At 39.0% G+C, this 21731-nt stretch overlaps 1 protein-coding gene across 1 annotated transcript; it reads left to right on the top strand.

Moving 5' to 3' along the window:
* Nucleotides 1-684: 684 nt before the first annotated feature.
* VPS4B (vacuolar protein sorting 4 homolog B) lies at nt 685-21353 on the top strand. Its single transcript, XM_054816441.1, has 11 exons — nt 685-848; nt 3524-3635; nt 5033-5183; nt 6475-6542; nt 9456-9575; nt 9817-9973; nt 11413-11561; nt 11729-11810; nt 13842-14061; nt 16721-16858; nt 18729-21353. The coding sequence occupies exons 1-11, from the start codon at nt 822-824 to the stop codon at nt 18828-18830; spliced, it is 1326 nt and encodes a 441-aa protein (XP_054672416.1). The 5' UTR covers nt 685-821; the 3' UTR covers nt 18831-21353.
* The last annotated feature ends 378 nt before the right edge of the window (nt 21354-21731 follow it).

The raw sequence follows: 21731 nt of genomic DNA, 5'->3' as shown, positions 1-21731 counted from the left end.
TTTTATTACAAAAAATCATAAAGTCACACTGAAATTATTAAGTCAAATTTGCATTCTGGTTACTTGGAGGTAGTTGGGAGAATGGGGTTTATGAATCTGGTGAAGTTTCCCAGATAGCCCTTCTGGCCCTAGAGGAATTACAGTAGCACGGGGGAAGGACGTGGCACTAATTTAGCAGACGTCCATGAACCTACGTGGCAACTTTACAAAACTGGTTTATAATTTGCTATGTGTTCTGAGTCGCTTCCTCCTTCGTACCCTGCGGGCACCGCGCGTTACCCGAGTTTTATTACTAACCCGCAGGTGAGCAACACTTGGCTGCTTATGACCGCGTCCGAATTTATGAGGAGCTGGTTCTGTGAACAGAACACGCAGCACTCCCATCAGATTACGCAAACACAGTGCCGCTGAAGGCAACCGAACCTTGGGAAGGGGCAGAGGTGTAAAAAAATGTCTTAAACTTAGCGTGGGGGGGGGGGGAAGAACTTGACCCCAAGCCCTAGCAATGACCCCTTAGCACGTCACAGGGCGACGCAAATCCTCAGCCGCGCCGCTGGAGCCCAACCTGCTCCCGAAGAAGGTGCGCATGCGCAAAGCGCCCTCTGCGGCCGGACGGGGCTCCCCGGCGGGGCGGGGCGCATGGTACTGACGTCAGGCGACGCGCGCTGGGAGGTGTCCGGAAGCGGAAGCGTCGGTGTGCGGAAGTGGAAGCTGCGGCTTCGGTTCTGTGGGCGACGGCAGGGGGAGAGGGGCTCTACCACCGGCAGCCGCGGGCCTACGCTCTCTTCTCCGGTCTCCTTCCTCCCCTCTACCGCTCCGCTATGGCGGGCACCACCGGCAACCTGCAGGTGAAGCGACGCCGGCCCTGCCCGGGGCGGGGCGGAGCCGGCAGGCGGCGGCGGTCGGGGGGCCGCGGGCAGGAGGGAGCGCGGTTGGGGGTGTCCCCGCCGCCTGCCCGCCCGCGGGGTGTCCTGGGCCGGGCCCGCGGGCAGGGCGGCGGGGGGACAGGGAGCGCAAAGGCCTGCTGCTCGCGGGGCCGGGGACACCGGCGGGAGGGCCGCGGGCTGCCTCTGTCGGCAGGCGCAGCCGCAAGGGGGTGTCGGGGGGACTCGGCTTGGGGCTCGGAACTAGCAGAGGCCGCAGGTTAATCCGCTCATCAGCGCTGGCCTCTGCCGGCGCCAGGTTCCACGGGACGGGGACCAGCCGGGCAGGCGGCCCCACTGGCCCTGCGGGACGCTGGAGCAGCGGGGCCCGATGGCCAGCTGGGAAGCGCTGTTGCCTCTTGTGGTCTCGCGCATGGTTTGGCATGGGTTTCTTCTAAGACTACTGACTGGGAAATCCTTGCCTGTTCTGTTTGCATTAACACTCAGTTGGGGCAGTATAATCGGTTCTGCGGCTGGTTGGCAAAACAGATCCAGAAATTACCTGTGTTAAAGATCGTAATTTTTTCTTTAGTTGCTTTGAACTGTGTCAGCTCATTCTGGCTATGTAGTGCTTATACTGGCAAAGTTGGGGGAGATATTGCAGGGCCTAGAATAAGGAGAATGAAACCTGTTTATACCAGTATTCTTCCTGAGAGCCATGTTCATCAAGCTATCAAACCATAGCCTGATACAGTTTGTGCCTTGCAGTCAGTTAGAGCTGGTCATCTGTGCCCTAGTTCATACAACTTTCTAATAAGTTATTTCCTGTTTGATAGCAGTGCTCTTCATCACTGTAACAGGCTAAGATGCCTGCTGATGTCATGAAGTACTAGAGCTGAGAATCTAATACCCAAGTAATAATCTTCTGGGTATTTACAAAAGCAGAGTATACCATAACTAGTCAATACAGGATCTAGACTTTTTTCTATTTCAGAGGAGCAGGGCTGCAACATGCCCTGTTTTCTCACAGTTCTGTTTTAGCAGGTGATCTTTGCTATTTAATCTTTGGGTTTGCTGTCACATGTTACACTGCCTTTGTACTGGATCCAAGAACCATTGGACTGTTCTGTGGTAATTTAAGTCATAAAGGGACTTAAGAACTTTAAGAAGAAAATAAGTTCTTTTTTGGGTTAGTTTTTGCTCTTTTGCTGGATTTGAATGGTGCATAGAGGGGCTTAACAGAGCCATCACAAGGTGAGCAGCAAGGAGGGGACTGCCCATTCTTACGTGGTAAACTGCCTATCAGCTCATGACTTCTCCAAAAAGGAACAACTAAGTTCTGTTCCAAAGAAACAGATGCTTAAATGTTCCAATACTTGCTGCAACAGAGCTGTAGAATCTGCTTTATTGGATCATTGTTTTTAAATAAATTACTCTTTGATTTCAGGTAGATCTGATGAGATAAACTTTGCTTCCAAGGCAGCAACACAAAGCAATAGAATGAGAGATTTTGCTGTTTATTCTTTAATAAGAATAGCTTTGTTTTGCCTGAAACACATCAGAGTGTCTGGATAGAGGCAAGAGAATGTGCACTGGGTTGTCTAATGAAAACTCCCTACTGCAGTTGAAGTTCTCCACCTTGCTTCCTGACATTACCATAATCATCCTGAGCATACTAACAATGCTTAGGGAAAGAAATTGACTGAATGTGGAAAAATATGTGTGGGGGCTATAGAAGATTTAGTTAGTATTGGTTAACTCTGCCTAACCAACTGCCTCTTTTTAAACTTGCATGAATTAGTCACTCTGACTGACAGTTTTAATTGTCCTGAAGTGGTATAGGCATCCCAAGGAGCAAAGTGTAATAAAAGGTAATAAGCACTTAAGAGCAAGGGAATAACGGTGATAGCAACAAATCCACAGGCAATAAGATGGCTTAGACCACAGTCAGTTTTATCTGAAACTAGCTCAACAAACAAATTAAAAATCCATCCATAACTTCTCCTAGAGCTTTTCTTGATGCTTGTGATTTAGGTATGTTTTGTGTCTGGGTTCTTTTTTTTTCTCCCCTCCTATTGGAGTGGTAATTGAAATTTCTCACTTGGATGTCAAAATCTTAAATCCTTCTAGAGAAGTTAAACAAATAGTCTTTGAAGGTGTCTCCCAGCGTAGGATTGGAAGAATGATAGTGCTAGTTTTAGTGCATTGTAATCACATACTTCCTATATTGGCTCTGCTGTTGACAGGATTTACTGATGTCATCAGTCATAGTTCAAAGTGTCTGGGTCTGTGATAAAACGTAGAATGGATTTCCAAATCTTCCCATCATAAATGCAAGAGATTGGTAAAGAAAACTGCATAGGCAAACCAGTAGTAGTTCCAGCTTAGTACACGGAAACTTGCTCTTCTCACTTACACTTTTTTTGTGTGCTAGTAAATTTCATCAGTTTGTTAATCACTGTTCATAAAAGGATAGAAATATTGTGTCATGTACAAAGCACCACCTGAGACTTGCAATCAATTGCCTTCAACTTTTTGAGGTAAATGTTGATGAGCAGAAAAACTGCCCATCAAAACCAGTCAGAGCAACAGCTTAAAGTGTCTCTTTGATTATGCAAAATGCTCTTGTGCAGCACTTAATTATTTGCTTGTGTTAACAGAAAGCAATAGACCTTGCTAGCAAGGCAGCACAAGAAGATAAAGCAGGAAACTATGAGGAAGCCTTCCGCTTGTACCAACATGCTGTGCAGTATTTTCTCCATGTCGTTAAATGTAAGTGTAATGTATTGGATGGTTAAGTAGAAGTTAGTAGTCAAATTGCACAGAGTAGTTTCTTATGTTGACATTGCTATTTAGATTTTTACTTTCATCATCAGCTGATACTTGCTAATTGTAGTATGACTGAGGTCATATATTTTGCAGCTTTTGCCTTTACTGCGTTGTATGCTTGCTCCATTCTCATAAGAAATCAGATTACTTTTTACTTGTGGTTCGGTTTAGGATTTTTAAAGACAGGAGGGCGGGGGTTTGCTGTCTCTTCTCTGGATTTCTGTAGCAATGTTTCAGGCTGGCCACTGCGCATGAGGAAATGTGACAATAAGTACAGAGATCCCTGTATTTCTGTTGTGTTGAAAACAACGTGTTACACAAGAAGTCTTTGTTGTATCTATGGAGTGGTTTTTTGCTCCTTAACTCATGCTGCTTGCCTTTCTACAACCTTTCTGCTGGCATTTTTTGCTCCTTAATGTCATAGTCTTGCTGTTCATCTTGGCCAACAAAATGTATGGGATTTGTATGTTGTAATTTTTCTTCCCTTTCCATATGCTCCTAATTATTATTTTATGCATTTCTTTTCACACTTCTGTGTACCTTGCGTCATGTCCATTGTTTGTATGCAAGGAGAAGGCTTTCTTAATGTAGGTACAGCCCTGATCTAAGTGGGCTAGGGTTGCTCACCTGACATAAGCGCACTTACACATCTCCGTGATTTGAAAAAAACACTATTTATAGTCACTTAGGACCATTTGTGTTTATCACTTACTATCCCTTTATATCTTATGGACTTTATCAGAATATCACTTTCTGTGCTTTTAACAATACTGATGTACTTTTGGAAACTTAACCTATAAACCTAACATTAAATTTTGATTGGTGATTTGAAATACTGTAATAGTGACTAAGAGCAGTGTGGCTGTTGAACCACACCTCACGTTTTCAGATAATTTATGTAAATTTTTCCTTTATGATGTGAACATCTTTTAAAATAGCAGGCTGTGGAAAATTAAAGTATGTTTCTAAATAAAAATTGCTCAGCACAAGCAGCTTTTTGATAAGGTATTTTAGAAGAGGATTTATTAAGACAATGTATAGCAGTTGAAAGGCTCACAGAAAAGCTTCCAGTGCCATTGTCCTTAATCCTTTACAGTCAAATTTTAAGCCGAAGCAGTGTTCAGGTGTATATTTGATTTCTGATAGGTCATAACATCCTTCCTGTCACTTCTTCCCATGGTATAGTGGAAAAATACGTAGTTGCGATGTTTGGTTATGTGGTGAGCCTTGAGAGAGCTATATTGATAAGATATAAAGATGACAGAGATTTAGTCTTTCTTTCTGATTGATTCACATGTGTTTTGCTGTTAACAGAGCATTGTTTCTCTTCAAACTCTTAGATGAAGCACAGGGTGATAAAGCAAAACAGAGCATTAGAACGAAATGTACAGAATACTTGGACAGAGCAGAAAAGCTGAAAGAATATCTGAAAAAGAGAGAAAAAACTGCACCAAAACCAGTTAAAGAGTCTGGTCCCACTGATGGAAAAGGGTATGTTTTTGGAGAAGGTAAAGCAAAATACTTCCTGAACTCAGATTATTCTAAAATTCAACTCTTCAAACATCATTTTAACTAGTGTTTTTGAAATGCTTCAGATGACTACTAATGCTGAAATACAGTGGGCTAATAAAGTAAAATAACATGAGTTAGCATCAGGGGCATTTCTGTGCTTGTTTACTGAAATGTACAAACGTTTGTATAGGAGATTCGCTGACAAATGAAAGCCATTTCAGACTTAACACATGATTATCAGATTTAATGGCTGTGAGCCTGATGACTCTTAAAATTTTCCTACATTTAAATACTTACTAAGTAGAAAATAAATTCAGACTGATGATGGCTGTGGCCTAGTTTTGATATGTCTGACCCTTCATAAGAGGTGCCAAGCTCTATGTAGGGTGAAATTCTGTAAGATGGACCGAATCACTCTAATGCCTTGCTGCTGCCTAGTCTCTCCACTGCTTTCCTTTTTTGCTGTTAGATTTGTTTTTCGTTTTGCATATCAGAGAGCTTGAACAAGCAGAGCTACCTGAACAAGCAGAGTCTCTTTTGCATTTGCTGCTGCCTTTACTGGGATAGGAGCGAGGGATGGTTCAGGATGATGCCTTCTGGTGGGATTGCCCTTTTCAGCAGTCCTGAACAGCTAGAGTTGCTCAGTTGTCTCTTGAAACTTCACTTGATTTTCAGTCTCCTTCATTGTCTACTTGTCTCATCAGTTTTATTTTTTGAGCTGTGCTGTGTTGTGCTGGTTTATAATAGAAGGAATTGGTAATATCACAGAGGCTACATGTATTTTCATGACCTCCACTCCAGTTGTTCACTATCTAGTCTCTTTTTTACCTTCTTTAACTTGCAGTTTCCTTTGTTCTAACAATACAAGGGTGTAGAGTTTCATAGTACTAGATGGAATTGACTGAGTCCTGTTGCAATTCCAGATAGGGGATAAGTGCCAGTGTGTACAAATAAGCCATTTTAGCGCTTTCATGTTGCTAGATACAAGGACTTCTGTTTTCCAGAGGCTGTCTCAAAGCACATAGAAGCGTGTTAAAAGGGCTTAGACTCATAAGAGGAAATTGAGAGGGTGAGGAGGGTGGATTAGAAAGGACGTGGTGTAGAAAAGCGGGGGTACAATGTTGTAAACTTGTAGAGATCTGAAAGCATCTCAAGGTTTCTTCCATTCCTCAGACTAGTCGTTTTTCTGCTTTTTGCATTCTGATTTTTATCCTAAGACAGCAGTCTCTTTTATTGTATTTCAACATTTTTTTTCTTGTTTCCAAATCAGGAATGAGAGTGATGGGGAAGGGGAGTCAGAGGATCCTGAAAAAAAGAAGCTACAGAATCAACTTCAAGGTAATTTTGAAGCATCCTTTCCTTTAAATAGGAGTGACTTCAGTCAAGCAAATTCCTATATTTTTGCCACCTACATTTTATGGATTAACTTACTGTCTGTCAGTGGCTCAACTAGTATGTGCTCTTCACATACAAAAGCATAGTCTTTATGGAAATATGGGTTTGTGTGCCATGAAGCTATATGGTTACTACATTCAAATTTATCTCCTGTACCCTGTCCTTCGTGTTAATATTTCACCATTTATCAGCATAGCATTTTCCAAAGGGAGAAGTTGCAAGATTCCAGGTAGCTATTGGCTGAACTGAATCAGTATTTTTCACTCTTAAATGCATTAGAGTATTGCCTAGAGGCTAAAGTAACAGACATCATACAAACAGTGTAAGCAGGACCATTTTCACAAAAAGCCTTGTGCTCAAGTTCAGGTGTTGAGAACGTGGATTCTTGGCTGTTTATAGTAACCGGCAGCATTTTCTCATATGCAGTGATGATGCTCTTCCAGTTGAGTAACATAATAGTTTGGGGTTTTGAACTCAGATGCTGAATACAGTGATGCAACGTATAGCAGCTACCAGTAGTTTTGTACACAGGAAAAAAGAGCCTTTGTTTGATATTTACTACCCTTTAATGGTGAAGAATTGTTCAGAGCATCCCTGCCAGAAGGAAACTGCATTGTTCTCCCTATTTTTCAGTGTAACAAGTATCAAATTCATTTACCAGATTTCTGCGTGTGTAATTTCAGGAGCTATTATATAATATTTGGAAACTGTGCCATGCTTTTTCTACTTCTCTACACATTTATTTAATCCTATGCACAGTTCTATGGAACAGTTTCCTATATTTTAAAATGACAGAAAAAATGATAGGCATTGGACTCTTACACTGTCTCACTATAAAGACTTCATTTCTTCCCACATGAATCTGACCTTCAGTTCTTACTTCAAGAAATAGTTTCTTGCACCCACCATTTCTTTGATACTTTAATAAAATGACAGCGTTCTTGCTTATACATTTGATTGCTTGAAAGTCTGAGGTGTGAGATCCTTGGTACCTTTAAATGTAACACAGGAGTCTGTTACTCAGATATGACAAGCTCTGGGCAGCCTTCAAATTACTCATCTTCATTTTGCTTCCCAGAACAGCCACAGAAATTTCCTGTATTTAATTTTGCTGCCTTGTTACTCTTAGCTGACTTTGCCTTCTGGAACTTTCATAAATCTATGGGTATTTATCAGGATTTTTAATTACAATAGCAACTTGGTTTATTGTGGGAGAAGTGATCAGTAACATTTAGCCTGGATAGTAGTTGTGGATCTGTTGTCATGTACTCTTGTTTAGAATTTTAAAGGCCTTTTGCACTCTGTTGCTTAATCTTCCAGCTATTAATTTACACCTATAAAATTAGGAAGCCTATGATTTCAGTTCCATTTGTGTCCTGGTACAAGTGGTCTTTTACAGTGCAGTAATTTCAGTCACCATGGTATGTCTGGTGCAGATAACTCTGATATTTCAACTTTGAGATAATCTCATGTTCCTATCTGAACTGTTACCTGTTTTACTAATTATTTTAGTGATGGAGCCCATAGTTCAGTTTACTTTAAGAAAAACTGAATCTAATCAACCTATCAGAATAATTTAATGCATTGAGAATGGGTGGTTGAATTAATTCCAGTATAGATTAGATTGCAAGCTAAGACAGTTTGCAATCAACTTTCTCTACAACGTTTTTAACAACTTCAACAATATGATGTCGCTTTTAGACTCTAAATTCCAAATTGTTAACAATTGCAATTGTTAACAGAAATTGTTCCTTCTGATCTGATGGAGAAGGAATGCAGCAAAGGAAAAAATGTCAAAGGAGATACTTAGAAAGTAAGCGTTATTTGCTTTACTCATTAGCCAGTGAGTAACAGTAAATTTTCAGTCCTGTAGAAGAAAAAAAAAAACCTTTAAATTACCTCAGAGCTCGGAAGGCATAAGTTGAAAGTTTCAGGAAAATAGCTGGTGAAAGCCAATTGTGAAATTATTGAAAGCCCCTTGTAGAGAAATAGGTCAACTGAAACTTTCAGTGTGTTTGAGTACTTAGATAAGCATTGGGTTGGTTGGCATTTGTTCATCTGAGAAAATTTCTCTTACCCTTTGAATTTGCTTTGGCTAGGATTGCAAGAACTAGTAATCACTAGCTCAGATCCAAGTTGTACCATCTAAAAGTAGTCAAAACAAAATCATTTTCGCATGTCAGACTAACCAATCTGAAGTGGAGGCTAAATTACAGCTCCGTTGGCTAAAATCAAGCTGAACTTGTTGATTGAACAAGGTGAGACTTGGTGATAAACTTTGAAAGAACATGGCTAGACTAAGAAGATACTTCTGCAGCTAAGCAGGCTTCATCTAAACTTTCTGATGCTTTCACCATAGCTCTCAAAAGTCATTACCATTAGATGGTCCGACTATTTGCTGCACACCTGGAGATACTCAACAAGTTTCTTCATCTGCTGGAGAATCTTAAAAATCCTGGGCGAGTGCAGCTATGTCCAAATTTTTCAGGAAGTACAATGGTGATTCAGTGAGGAGATGGTGCCTGGGAATCTGTTAGAGAACGTGCTCATCTGTGACTACTAAATGCACATTTGCTGGTCAGTCATGGACTAGCTTTGACGATTGCAGGGCTTCTGTTAACTTTCTAGTAATCTTGTTATCTGTGGTTTATTGTGGTAAAACAACGCGACAGATTTCTGTAGCAATAACATGCATTTGACTAACAGTGTTCAGTGTTTATATCTACTTAGAAATGCCTTGGTTTATTCAGTATGGACATGGGCATAGATTTCTTAACTTTTTTTCTTCCAAAATGGAATTTATCGAAGCTGCGAAAAGATATATGCAGCACTAATTTATACAATCTTTTCTTATAGGAGCAATTGTTATGGAGCGACCAAATGTCAAATGGAGTGATGTTGCTGGCCTCGAAGGTGCCAAAGAAGCACTTAAAGAAGCAGTAATCTTGCCCATTAAATTTCCGCACCTGTTTACAGGTCAGGATTACAGTATTTATTTGCTATTGGCCAGTCAGGACCAGTACTGGGTTCTGAGAAGAGTGTTATACCAATGTATCAGAGACTCAAGCTGAGCTCTTAGCAAAGACATTGTGATCCATCTGATAGAAGTTTCGTGGGTAGATGTGGAAAACCTCTGAGTAAATCAGAGGAGCTTCATCAGAAAAATAGATTCAATCTTTGTACGGTATTTTGAAGACTGCTGGTTTCTCTCTTGCAGGAAAGAGAACACCCTGGAGAGGGATTCTCCTGTTTGGACCACCAGGAACAGGAAAGTCTTATTTAGCAAAAGCTGTGGCAACAGAAGCAAACAACTCCACCTTCTTCTCAGTATCTTCCTCTGACCTTGTCTCAAAGTGGTTAGGTGAAAGTGAAAAGTAAGTTGGAGTTGCCAGAGGTCCAGGAAAACATTGGCAAGAAGAAATTAATATAGAGCTAGATAAGTCGCTGTAAAAAAGTTGAGGGAAGGGTCATGTCTCTCTTTAAAAACAAACTTCAGGTGTTTCTATGCTTCATGCTGCAGTGCCATGTAAGGATATCATCATGTGCCGCATAAAACTAGCTCAGAAAGGCTTCAGGAGCATGATGGAGCTCATTCCCTTTCTGAACTCAGCTGTGATTGCATGCTACGTCAGTGTGAAGTGCCTCTTGGCATCTCCCTGCTCATCTGTCCCAGCAGCTGTGCCGTTCACACGTGGCATTTCTTTGTCCATATGGAGGTGTTTTTATTTTATCCTGATTTCAAACAAAACCTGGAAGGCATAAGACTTGCAAAAATGGGTTGAAGGAGAGGAGCAGCCATGAAAGAAAACTTCATGGTTCTCCATGTTAACTCTTTGTTTGTTACTATGTGATATATGAAGAAGACGAGGAAGCCCGAAGTGACATGTTGGCTGCAGTCTAGAAGTGCAGGAATTTGTTCCTCTAGGCTTCCGATGGAGGTTTCCTGAATTAAGAGAAGACTCTGGGTTTGTTGTACAGAAAGGACTTTCATATGGTGAAAGTCCTTGTTAAAACCATGCTTTAATAGTTAGAAGTGTAGGACAACTGAGCAACACTAAAGTTGATAGGATGAGGAAGAAAGACCATTAGGTAAAGTGTTTGAACTGGGGTTTTTTCCCTGAAAGCTGAAAATCTTAAGCTGCTTTTCTTCTGTTGCAAAAGGAATACAGAACTGGAGTCCAGCTTGGCATTTTTTCTGTCTGACTTCATTTGAGACTATTGCTGGAGATTTAGTGAAGAATTTCCTAGCATGTTCCTATTTATTTTTCTTTTTAACTTAGTAAAATGTGTTAACAAGATACGGCTAGGTCTTTTGGGTTGGTTGGTTTTGGTTTGGGTTGGTTTTTTTTTTTTTTTTTTTGCAAAACAACTTTTCTTGTCATACAAAAAGTACTTAGTAAAGTTGTATAAAGTAAATGTACATGTTATTTCTTACAAAATATCTAGAGTTAATCTGATTAGGTTACAAATATTAAATGAGAGAAAGTAATGTTCTTTTGAATCTGTCTAGAGTGGTGGTTTTGTGTAGTCCAGGCTGTTTTGTGAAATATAAACCAAAAAAGGGCTTTTCTTGCAAAACCATGCGTGGAATACTCCAAAATGTTTCACCTCCCTTTATGCTGGGCTGTCTCACTCAGTATAATGCTGAGTCTTGGAGCTGGAAGAATGTTGTATCTTTGAGTAGCTTTATGTTAATACTTTTTTATATTTTTTTTTTAGCTTTCTGTAAAGGAAGTGACTGTATCATAATCTTAAGTTATGTGTTTTTACGGTTGTAATCATTAAGATAACTGAAGCTGTTTCTTTTTTTAAGATTAGTGAAAAACTTGTTCCAGCTTGCCCGAGAAAACAAACCTTCTATTATCTTCATTGATGAGATAGATTCCCTCTGTGGGTCAAGAAGTGAAAATGAAAGTGAGGCTGCTAGACGGATAAAAACGGAATTTCTAGTCCAGATGCAAGGTAAGTTTACTTGGTTTTCAGAATCGGTCAAAGGAATTGATATGTATTTTAAGTTGCATGAGAACACTAAAAAGATCTGTAGTTCCACCCCATTAAATTTAGATGATAAATACAGACTGTTTTAAAATGTCATCAAAATGAAATGAATGATTTCTGCCCTTATATAGGGGTTGGTGTTGACAATGAAGGAATCTTGGTCCTAGGAGCAACAAACATACCCTGGGTTTTGGATTCTGCTATCAGGAGAAGGTATGATGGCTTTTTTTTTTTTCTTATGGTATGAAATTTGCAACTGTTGTGAGGGTTCAGTCTGAGACTACTTGAGGTAGTAATACAACTCATGTTTGCAGACATAGCCAGTCTTCTACAACTCAGTTCCGTGAGATGGACTGAGCCAAACTAATAGCCCCTTGCCCCTTTAAAGACATAGGTTGTTCACTCTTATATTGAGGTGTTTGATCTTTTGGTTAGCTGATTGTGCCTCAGCAAGCAGAATAGTATTCTGTTTCCTTGTTGGTTGGTTTTCTGTTGGGCTTGGGGTACAATGTACAAAATACGCACCACAGAAGGGCAAGAGGAGGTAGAGCTTTCCTTTTCAGCTGTTAGCTCAAGCTATTCAACAGTGTTATTTCATGGAAAAGTAATGTTATGTTACACAGAAAGACCATGGTTTTCTACTGGTCAGGCGTAATTTGTGATCTTTCAGTGCATGTTTTAACTGCTCTTTTGTAGATAAAGGGCTTCCATACCTGTATCTGATTAGCTGTGTCTTTCTTTGAGCTGCAGAGCAGCAGAGGACAAATACAGCTGTGTGACAAGTATGATTATGTTGTGATGAGGACACAGCTTGAGTAATGGTCGTTTTTGTAGGCTAAAACATTACTTTTTTGTGACTGTCACTGACTTTTAGTTATATACATCATTCAAGCCGGCCATATGTTGATTAGGGGTTGGACCAGGTGACCTCCAGAAGTTGCTTACAACCTGTATGACTGTAGTTTTGTATGAGAGAGATTTAGAGGTGAACGTGTTGCTGAAAATTTCAGGTTATTCTTGAAATTCCAGCTGTGGGGTCCACAGTACAAGACAGGCATGGACCTGATAGAGTGGGTCCAGAAGGGGACCATGAAGATGGTCAGAGGGCTGGAACACCTCTCCTGTGAAAACAGGCTGAGAGTTGGGGTTGTTCAGCCTGGAGAAGGGTCCAGGGAGATGATGTTGTTGCCTTTCAATATATAAAAAGGGCCTACAAGAAAGACAGAGAGATGTTTGGGGTTTTTTTTTACCAAGTCCTGTAGTGATAGGACATGGGGCAATGGTTTTAAACTGAAAGAGGGTAGTTTAGATTGGACACAAGGAAGACATTTTTTTTTTATTATGATGAGGGTGGTGAGGCACTGGAACAGGTTGCCCAGAGAAGCTGTGGATGCCCCCTCCCTGGAAGTGTTCAAGGCCAGGCTGGATGGGGCTTTGGGCAACCTGGTCTAGTGGGGGGTGCCCCTGCCCATGGCAGGGGGGTTGGACTAGATGATCTTTGAGGTCCCTTCCAACCCAAACCATTCTATAATTCCCTGCAGTGGGAAACAGTAGCTCTCTAACTCCTGTCCATAAGACTTAAAGGAACTTGTACAACAAGGGTAGTAATCAAATTAATTTTTCATGGATTTGACCCACATTGTCATGTATATCAAATTAATGGTGTTCTACAGAACTTGGAGTCGGTCTTATTTTGTTGGTGGGAAATAATCCCTGCTGTGAGAACAGATGCTGCTTCAAAGGAAGAACTGCAGTTATCAATGTTTTCTACTGATAACTGTGTTGAGAATATGACTTAAAATTTGCTTCCAACTATATTTTCTTTAATTTAGTTGGACACTGTAGAAAGTGGTTTTGTCAGCTTGTTATCAGGCAAGCTATTCTTTGAGTGTGAAAACTGTTCAAATATACTTCAACACTCAAAGACTTTTTCCCCTCATTTTTTTCTTTTAAAATACAAACTTTGCTGGAGAGAATCTGGAAAAACTTCAGTCTGAAGAGATCTTTTTCATGACAAAGTAGTAGTTTAATTCTGATATTAGCTTATACTAGCTACAGTATTATTTATGAGAACAGGTTGAATATTTGCCTTAGATTTTTTTTTTAAGGTTTATAATACTGAAACTGCTTCTTTCTAATATTGTCAGGAACAATCTATGTACTTATTTTCATAAGCTTCTTTCCACTGTGCACCTGCATGAGCTAGCATCTGTGGAACATTCTGTGCTTACTTTTTTAAACCAGGTTTGAGAAGCGTATTTATATTCCTTTACCTGAAGACCATGCCAGGGCTGCAATGTTCAAACTTCACCTTGGGTCAACTCCAAATCTCCTAACGGAATCAGATTATCGAGAGCTTGGAAAGAAAACTGATGGCTATTCTGGTGCAGATATAAGCATCATTGTACGTGATGCACTGATGCAGCCTGTTAGAAAAGTGCAATCAGCTACTCACTTTAAAAAAGTAAGTAGGAATCAAAAATTTTTTGAGTTTTTTCATCTCTGAGAACTATCTTAATTTAAAAATTCCTTGCAAGTAAACTGAATTTGGCTTTGGGTAATGCTGCATGCTTATGAATGTCCTTTGTATCAACCAGGGGAGAACTTTTTTTTTCCTTCCCCCATCAGTTTTCCTGTAAGTCTGGTGAATCTAGTTTCTGGGTATTCATGCTGTGTAATCCAAGCTCTGATGACTCTTCATGTTTCTAGGTAGTGTTAAAAGCATTCAGTTTGAAGTTTGACTTAAATGGGAATGTTACAGAGGTACTTTTTTCTGGATCAGGTAACATGGTTCTTTGTGTTTTTCTAGCATGTTGAAATAAATGCTTTCCTCATCCATATGGGAACAGGTGGATTATAATTATGCTTACTTGGCCTATTTTTTAAACTGAAAAATTAAGGTTCTTGTGAAGTTCTGGTAAAAACATTGAATCAATGTTACTTGCAACAGTAAAGATGCAAGACAACTGAACAAGGTTTGTGTTTCATTGTTTGGGCAGCATGCAGCATCCTATGGATGCTGCTGTAATGTGAAAACCAGTTTACACTTATTTGGGTGCACTCTAAAGAGACTATTGAAACTATATTGTTTGGCTTATATTGCAGTTACCTCTATATACTATGCACTGACTTAAGAAACATTTATTCTAAATGTTTGGATCTCAAAAACTTACCTGACAAAGAACCAACTAGAGTTCTTTAGCACCAATCTAAATCCATTAAATCTGGGAATGCTTTTCCCCCTTGGGAGAATTTGCACATATGGGTCTTGTTCAATCAAATTAATTCCAAATACATACAATATGTATCAGTTAAATAAAATTATATTTTTCCCATATAGTGTTTTTTTTTAGAGTAGACCCAGACTAAAAGTATTTTTTGTTTACACTTTTACTGCAAACTTTGATTTTACAGAAATATGTGTATCGTGGGTGAGGATGGGTTAAGGTATTCTGCAGAGTTTTTTGCTGCTGTGAAGGGAAACTTTCAATGCTCCTTGAAAGAGTAGGTTTGGGGTTGGCTAAGGCATGAAAAATTTCTGATCGTAAGCTGTCAAGAGATATGTACCATGTAACTTGTGTTAGCAGCAGTTCATGGTCATGTCAGTTACAATTTTTTTTTTACTAGTAACTCAGCCTGACTTAAAAGGGTTAAGGGCCCTAAACTGAACAGCTACAGTTATTTTGACTTGAAGGCAGGCTCTTTTTTCCAATGTAGTTTCTTCCAAGGAACACATTCAGCTTAAGATTTGAAGAGAAAGGGGGCAACTCAGCAGTAACAGTGTGTTGTAAAGCGTATTTGTTTAAAAATCAGCAGTTGTTTTGATACATCAAGGGTTTTCTAGATGCTTCCTTCCCTTAAGCAGTTATGCCTGAAGTATTTATCCATTGTTGACTTTTAAGTGACAATTACATTTCTGGCTATAGGGCTGTTACCTTTTAGCCTTTCGTTCAACTTTGGAAGAATCTGAGGCATGTCTCAAGCTACCATGAAGCAATGAAATAACCTCAGTTATCACAGTTTGCGGAGTAACCCAAAAGCAATTCTTACCTCTTAGCTCCTTTTGCTCCCCCCCCTCCAAGGAAGGGAAAAAACCCCACAACTGCAGTACTTTTGAGGGCTATGACATAAGGCAAGTTGATTCCACTTGTGTTATTGGTACTTCAGTTGGATGTGATTTCCTATTTTTATAAGCAAAATCTTAGCTTTATTAATTATTTGCATCATAACAGACAACTTGCTCCAGTTAAATGGTTATGCCTCAGTTATTACTAATTTATTTTAAACCATTCCTTGCTCTCTGTGATGCTACAGGTTTGTCAGAGTGCATTTTGAGTATTACAATCTGTGCTCTTCAGCATTGTGCTTTAAATGTGGTTTGGAATAGCAAATTCCAGTTCTCTGCTGTTCAAAATAGCCAGTTAGTATGCTGTCTTTTTCAATCTTTGCATATGTTTTGAGTTCCTGTGAATGTGTGATGCTTCAGGTAACAATGAAGGAAAATAAAACTGTGGGTCCCAGATAATGTGTGGCAGACAGTGAACAGAGACACCTGGTGCGGCTTTTTTGGGTCTGTCCGAGTGTCTGGAGGGGGAAAAAAAAAAGATATTTTCTGTTCTCCCACTAGATGGCCCTGTTTTCTATCCAGTGATGCAGAGGCGGTGTCAGGGTGCTCAGAACTTTGTAGTGCGTATGTCAAAGATTAAAAAGCCATCTCTTGCTTCCTGACTTGAGGGGCACTCAAGGATAATTATTGAAAAGATTTTTAGAAAGCTGTTAACCAGTGATGAATGAACTCTCAAAGTGATCAGGGACTAGGAAGGGTGGTCTTCTCCAACCTCTCCTGGCATGTTAGTTTTCCACAGAAATCCTCAACCTTAGGAGGAAGTGGCTCCTGGGATTCGACCTGATGTGAATTTAAGTATCTGACTACAGCTGCATGTTTTCAGAGTGAATGATGTTGGTACATTTATACAATTTCTTTTTCACAGGACATGTGTTCCCAATGGATGGGACACCTGCATAAAATCAAGGAATGATTTTGCTCTAAAGATGCTGTTCAGCTTCTGGTTTTTGTCTTTAAAATTGTAACTCCTGTAAACTGAGTACTTTCTTATTTGTAGGTAAAAGGACCATCAGTGTCTAATCCAAATACAATGGTAGATTTGTTCACCCCTTGCTCTCCAGGCGATCCTGAAGCCATAGAAATGACCTGGATGGAGGTTCCAGGTGATAAGTTACTGGAACCTCAAGTTTCCATGGTAAGTATTCTTCTGTAGAATTTCTTTCTTGCTTTGCAGAACTCTGAAAAGACTTTAAGGTAAAGCCTCTTTTTCAAATGGTTGTGTAAGGCAATCAGATGAGTCGTTTGTTTTCAGAAATGCTGGACATACCAGATAACGCTTGAATTACCAACGTACGGTGCTACAGTGTGGCATGCTTGTGGGAAAAGCCAGCGCTCTATCTCTGATAAGCATTTCTTATTGTTCATGTTGGCTGGCGTGCAGCTGCCAGCTCCTTTCATCCATAGACAGCATCTGGCTCTTCCACTGTTCTTTCACTTGTCTTATGTTAATTTAAAATCTTCAGAATCCCTCTCCCATGATATGTTTCCTTCCCATCACCCTGTAGCATTAGTATTGATACTAGGAAATGGAAAATTAATTCAGTGTAAATTGGTAAGTGTTGTGCTGTGGTAAATATTGCCCATGAAATAAATGCAAGCATAAACAATAAAATGTAAAAAGATGGTGGATGTAATGGTAGTTTTTGTTAAATTTCATCAGAGGTGATACAATCCTTTCAGCTGTTTTCTTTGTGCATGTTAAAATACTTGCTTTGGTCTAGGGAATAAAATATGTCATTTTAAGACAAATGGAAATTTTAGTTCACTGTTTAAAAAAAAAAAAATTGCTGGACACTCATTCTGTATTTTTTTCCCCAAGAGCAACAAAAGAAGATTCTGAATTTAAGTAGTAGTTTGAGGGAAGGACTTGATATCAAATCTGCGCTGTTGTCAGTTCTTGTGTGCAAACACAAGCTGTGATGAATGGAAGAAATCAGTGTATTTCATGGGAATCACAAACCTCTAAAACAGTAGACGCTGCTTTGTAAATATAACCATCGCTATATTTCAGAAAAGAGTATGCATATTTACATACTGAGGAAGCACAAAAGGATGTATGCAGGTGCAGGCTTGCCCTAAAACTTCTGCCTGCATGGTCTAAGTGGATTTTTAATGTATCTTTCTTGAAATTAAACATAACAATTCCTTGTATGCTCCTAATGGTGCCTGGGCTCTGGTGCACTATAGCTGCACAGGGGGTTGTTTCAGTGTCCGAAATCAGTTCTTGTCCTTAAAAAAAATCAGGCATTAATTCTTTTGAGGCAGGGTGTCTCTAGTCTGAGACAAATCTTAGGTCTAGAAAATCATGATGTTAACTTTTGGTTTTAATTTGAATTTTATAATAATATGAGGTGTTGGGCATCTACTTTTTTCAGTTGGCTAGGACTTGATTAGTTTTCTTGCCCCTTCTTATTCAAAGGGTGTATTAACTGCTGCTTTTAAGTTCAGAGGCCTGTGATGTTTCTGAACTCTATTTTCTGGTATCTAAATATTTATCTAGGAAATTGACTGAATTGAAGAGACAGAAATTACCAGTCATGAACAGTAAAATTTTGCTAGAGATGAATCACAAACTACTGTTCTATATTGTTGGACTTTGAAGAGTACATGGGAACATCTGATTATTTTCCACTTTAAACTGCTGTAGTTAAAGATGGGTTGCAAATAGTAGCGGACCAAAAAAAAGGAAGTTCAATTCTTTTCAGTAAAAAGAGATGAATAAAACTCATTGAATGGATGAGTGGCTTAAATCTGAGGTTGTGACTGTGTTATTAGAAACCTCACTGACAACTGTCTGTCTTCGCAGGGTTAAAATGCTGCCTCTGTGCAGAAATGTTTAGGCTTACTTAAAGTTTTGTGTAAATAGGAGTTCCTATGGTCATCTTGTTTTAACAGACTTTTTCATGCATATTTGTCTTGGTAACAAAATTGTTAATAATGGTACTATACTTGTTTCTGAAAACACTTGTTTTCTTTTTTCCTTTTTATTTTTTTTTTCCTGACAGACCGATATGCTCAGGTCGCTAGCTAGCACAAAACCAACAGTTAATGAACAGGACCTGGAGAAGCTAAAGAAGTTTACAGAAGACTTTGGTCAGGAAGGCTAAACCCAAAGATAATGTGGAGCATTAGAACTTTTTTTGCTTTCTTAAGTATTCTTGTGTCTTTATTGATGGCACTTCAAATAAATGCCAATAAAATCACTCCTTTCTTACTTTGCAGAAGGAATAGAAGATACCTTCGCAAAGACCCTTAAGCTTTTATATTGTATTGTTTTCCTCAGATGTCTATTAAATGTCTTCTATTGAAAAATAATATGAAAATACAATTTTAGGGTGAGACAGCAAAGTGATGTGGTAACGTCTATTAAATACTAGAAAACTTTGATTAGTTCAATTTTAGGTATTATATTAGACCTGGGTACAAGTGAGTTTTAAACTCCCAGTAGGCTCAATAAACCCTTTTTTGAGGGGTGGAAGAGAACATACTCGTTGGGTGTTTTCAGTATCAGTCAATCAGCCTACATATTAATTGCTCTCATTTCATTTCGAAAAATGCAACAAAATTTGCTAATCAAGCATACTGCAAGTGTGGTTTCGCTATTAAAGTAAGAAAGAAAACACTGTGAGGATAAGATTACATGGGCCAGTACTTTGTTTAAATACTGATGAAACTGATATTTGGCTTTTTCTGCTTTGCTGTGTTAAAATTTTGCCTTAAACAGCAAGTTTTTTGTTTTAACCCTTTACTAGCTGATACACATGCGTCACTATGCAATTTAGCAAAAGTTTGTTCAGTGCAGGTATCTTGGAAGGTTTTTTGCTGGCTGTTTTTGTTTTTAATCTGGATTTACTTTCTGCAGGAGTTTGACTAAAGTTAGAAAAAAGCATTAGTACTATCCTGTAAGATTCCACATGTCAGGGCTGGCAAGGTATAGGTAGTCTTTGGAGAATGTATGGGAGGTAATTTGGGAAATAGCATACTTTCACATGCGAGGAGAGTAGGACAGATGTTTTAGCCACAGACTTTTCAGTGATAAATTAACTCGGAACCCTACTGATAACTATTGCATATAGGTTACATCAATTTAGTGCTTAAACTTTGAGAAAAAACTGGCACTTTAGTACAGAAGTAGCACTTCCATTGATCTTTTTCTGAAGAACTACAAATTGAGATGTGCCTGAATGTAACTTACAACACTACAGTGTCAGCATTGAGTTTGTGCCTTGTAAGTTTGCACTGGCTGTAGATACAGAATATTGTTAGGATACCAAGAATACTCTATGTTCCATTCTCATTGTACAACTCTATCCTGCATATGCTTTGTTTAACTTGCATTAAAAGAAATTTGCACATTTTGTGTGTATGTTCTATGTACATATACACATATATGATCATCTTTGGGGTTTGGTTTTCTTTATGTACATATTTGTACTTTATAAATCATAGGATGGGTGAAATTTGCTGTACTTAAATGAAGTGTTATAGTACATCATCAGCTGTGTTCTTTGAGTATTTCTTCAATGTTATGTTCAAGAATTTACTGCTTGATTTTTTTTTTTAAACTTTAGTTTCTGTCTAACAGCTAAACAAAATATTTAGTTAAAAATTCTTTGATCTGCAAGGTGCTGAGATTTTGTTTACTAACGTGATGAAACATTCTTTCCAAAATCATTCAGTTACACACAGCTTTACCTTTGTCTTACAATGGAATGTGTAAATGTGAATCGGTGGACTGCAAATCTCTTTCTGGACCTTTGAGGGGATGAAGGGGGGTGGGGGGAGAAATTCCGGTGTAGGTGCAGGCAACTATGGTTAGTAAACTCAATCCTTGTTGCAACAAGATTGCTTTTCCTTAGTTGCCTCTTGTGAACACTTTAGAAGTGAGCTACATACTGGCAGGGCTCTCACTTAGAAGTTGGAAGCTATTCTCTGAACTACTTGTCTCTTGATCTTTTTAAAATGAGAGTCCTTACTGCAGTCTTAAAATTCTCAGGAACTTTTTTTTTTGTGGTAGGCTGATTTGTCCTATGGGTTTCCATAAGCTTAACTGTGTAATCCCTTATCTTTAATGTAGAAGAAAAGTATACTGTATGTTTTAAAACTACATCTTGCTGCTTGCTCAGTTGTGGGATGACATCTGTAACAGAAGCATTAATGTTTGATGTTTAAAGTTGTTTTTAGAAATACATTCCAAATAAACATTGCTGCTTAGAATTGCAGCTACAAAGACAACTTTTTGGTTTGCTGTCTTTGTAAAATGGGAATAAATGAATATATATCATGGAGCTAAGTTATCCCAGAACAGATGATAGCCAAATGGGGGGTGGGGAGTGGGGGGCTGCGAAATCACTTTTTAGTTTTCAGTGTTAATTGAAAATACTCTAAATTAAAGAATTTATGAAAGTTCATGTTTGCTATACATAATCAAAACCTCTGTAAATACTGGATAAATTAGTCGTGCATTTTTCATAAGTCTGATGTATGACTCATCTTTGGCTAGTTAGCTTAAAATCGTTTTTCCTGACTGCTGGTGTTACTGCTTACTCTGACTGCAATATGAAAAAATGTCATTTTCTTTCCTTCCTGTGGGTAAAATAGTTTTTCAATTAAATCAGTCATATATACGCTGCTTGTGTTTTTCACAGATGGTTTCTTCACATTGACATTAAACTTTGGATTTCCTGTCACTTGTTGTATACATCTCAATGCATATACTCATAGGGTTAGAAAAGCTCAGTAAACTGTTGTATTTTATTTTTTCCCCCCATTGCCTGACTGACCTTAAACTCACTCCAGAGTCTTGTTTCTTCCCTGATTTACCTGTCAGCTTTGTTTTGTCATTCTCTAGCACAAGGAAAATGTACAAACCTCCTTTAAGGTGGTTGGTTGGTTTTGTTTTTCAAATTATCTGCTGGTCTTGGAATATACGTTTGTTTTAATTTGCGGAGCAGGACACATGTAGCTGAGGCAGATACTTTTGAATCAGCTTTTGCTCCTGTTCCTGT

The sequence above is a fragment of the Grus americana genome, chromosome 2, assembly GCF_028858705.1.
Source record: "Grus americana isolate bGruAme1 chromosome 2, bGruAme1.mat, whole genome shotgun sequence".
In the NCBI taxonomy this organism is placed as follows: Eukaryota; Metazoa; Chordata; class Aves; order Gruiformes; family Gruidae; genus Grus; species Grus americana.
This window is presented reverse-complemented; position numbering and strand designations above follow the sequence as displayed.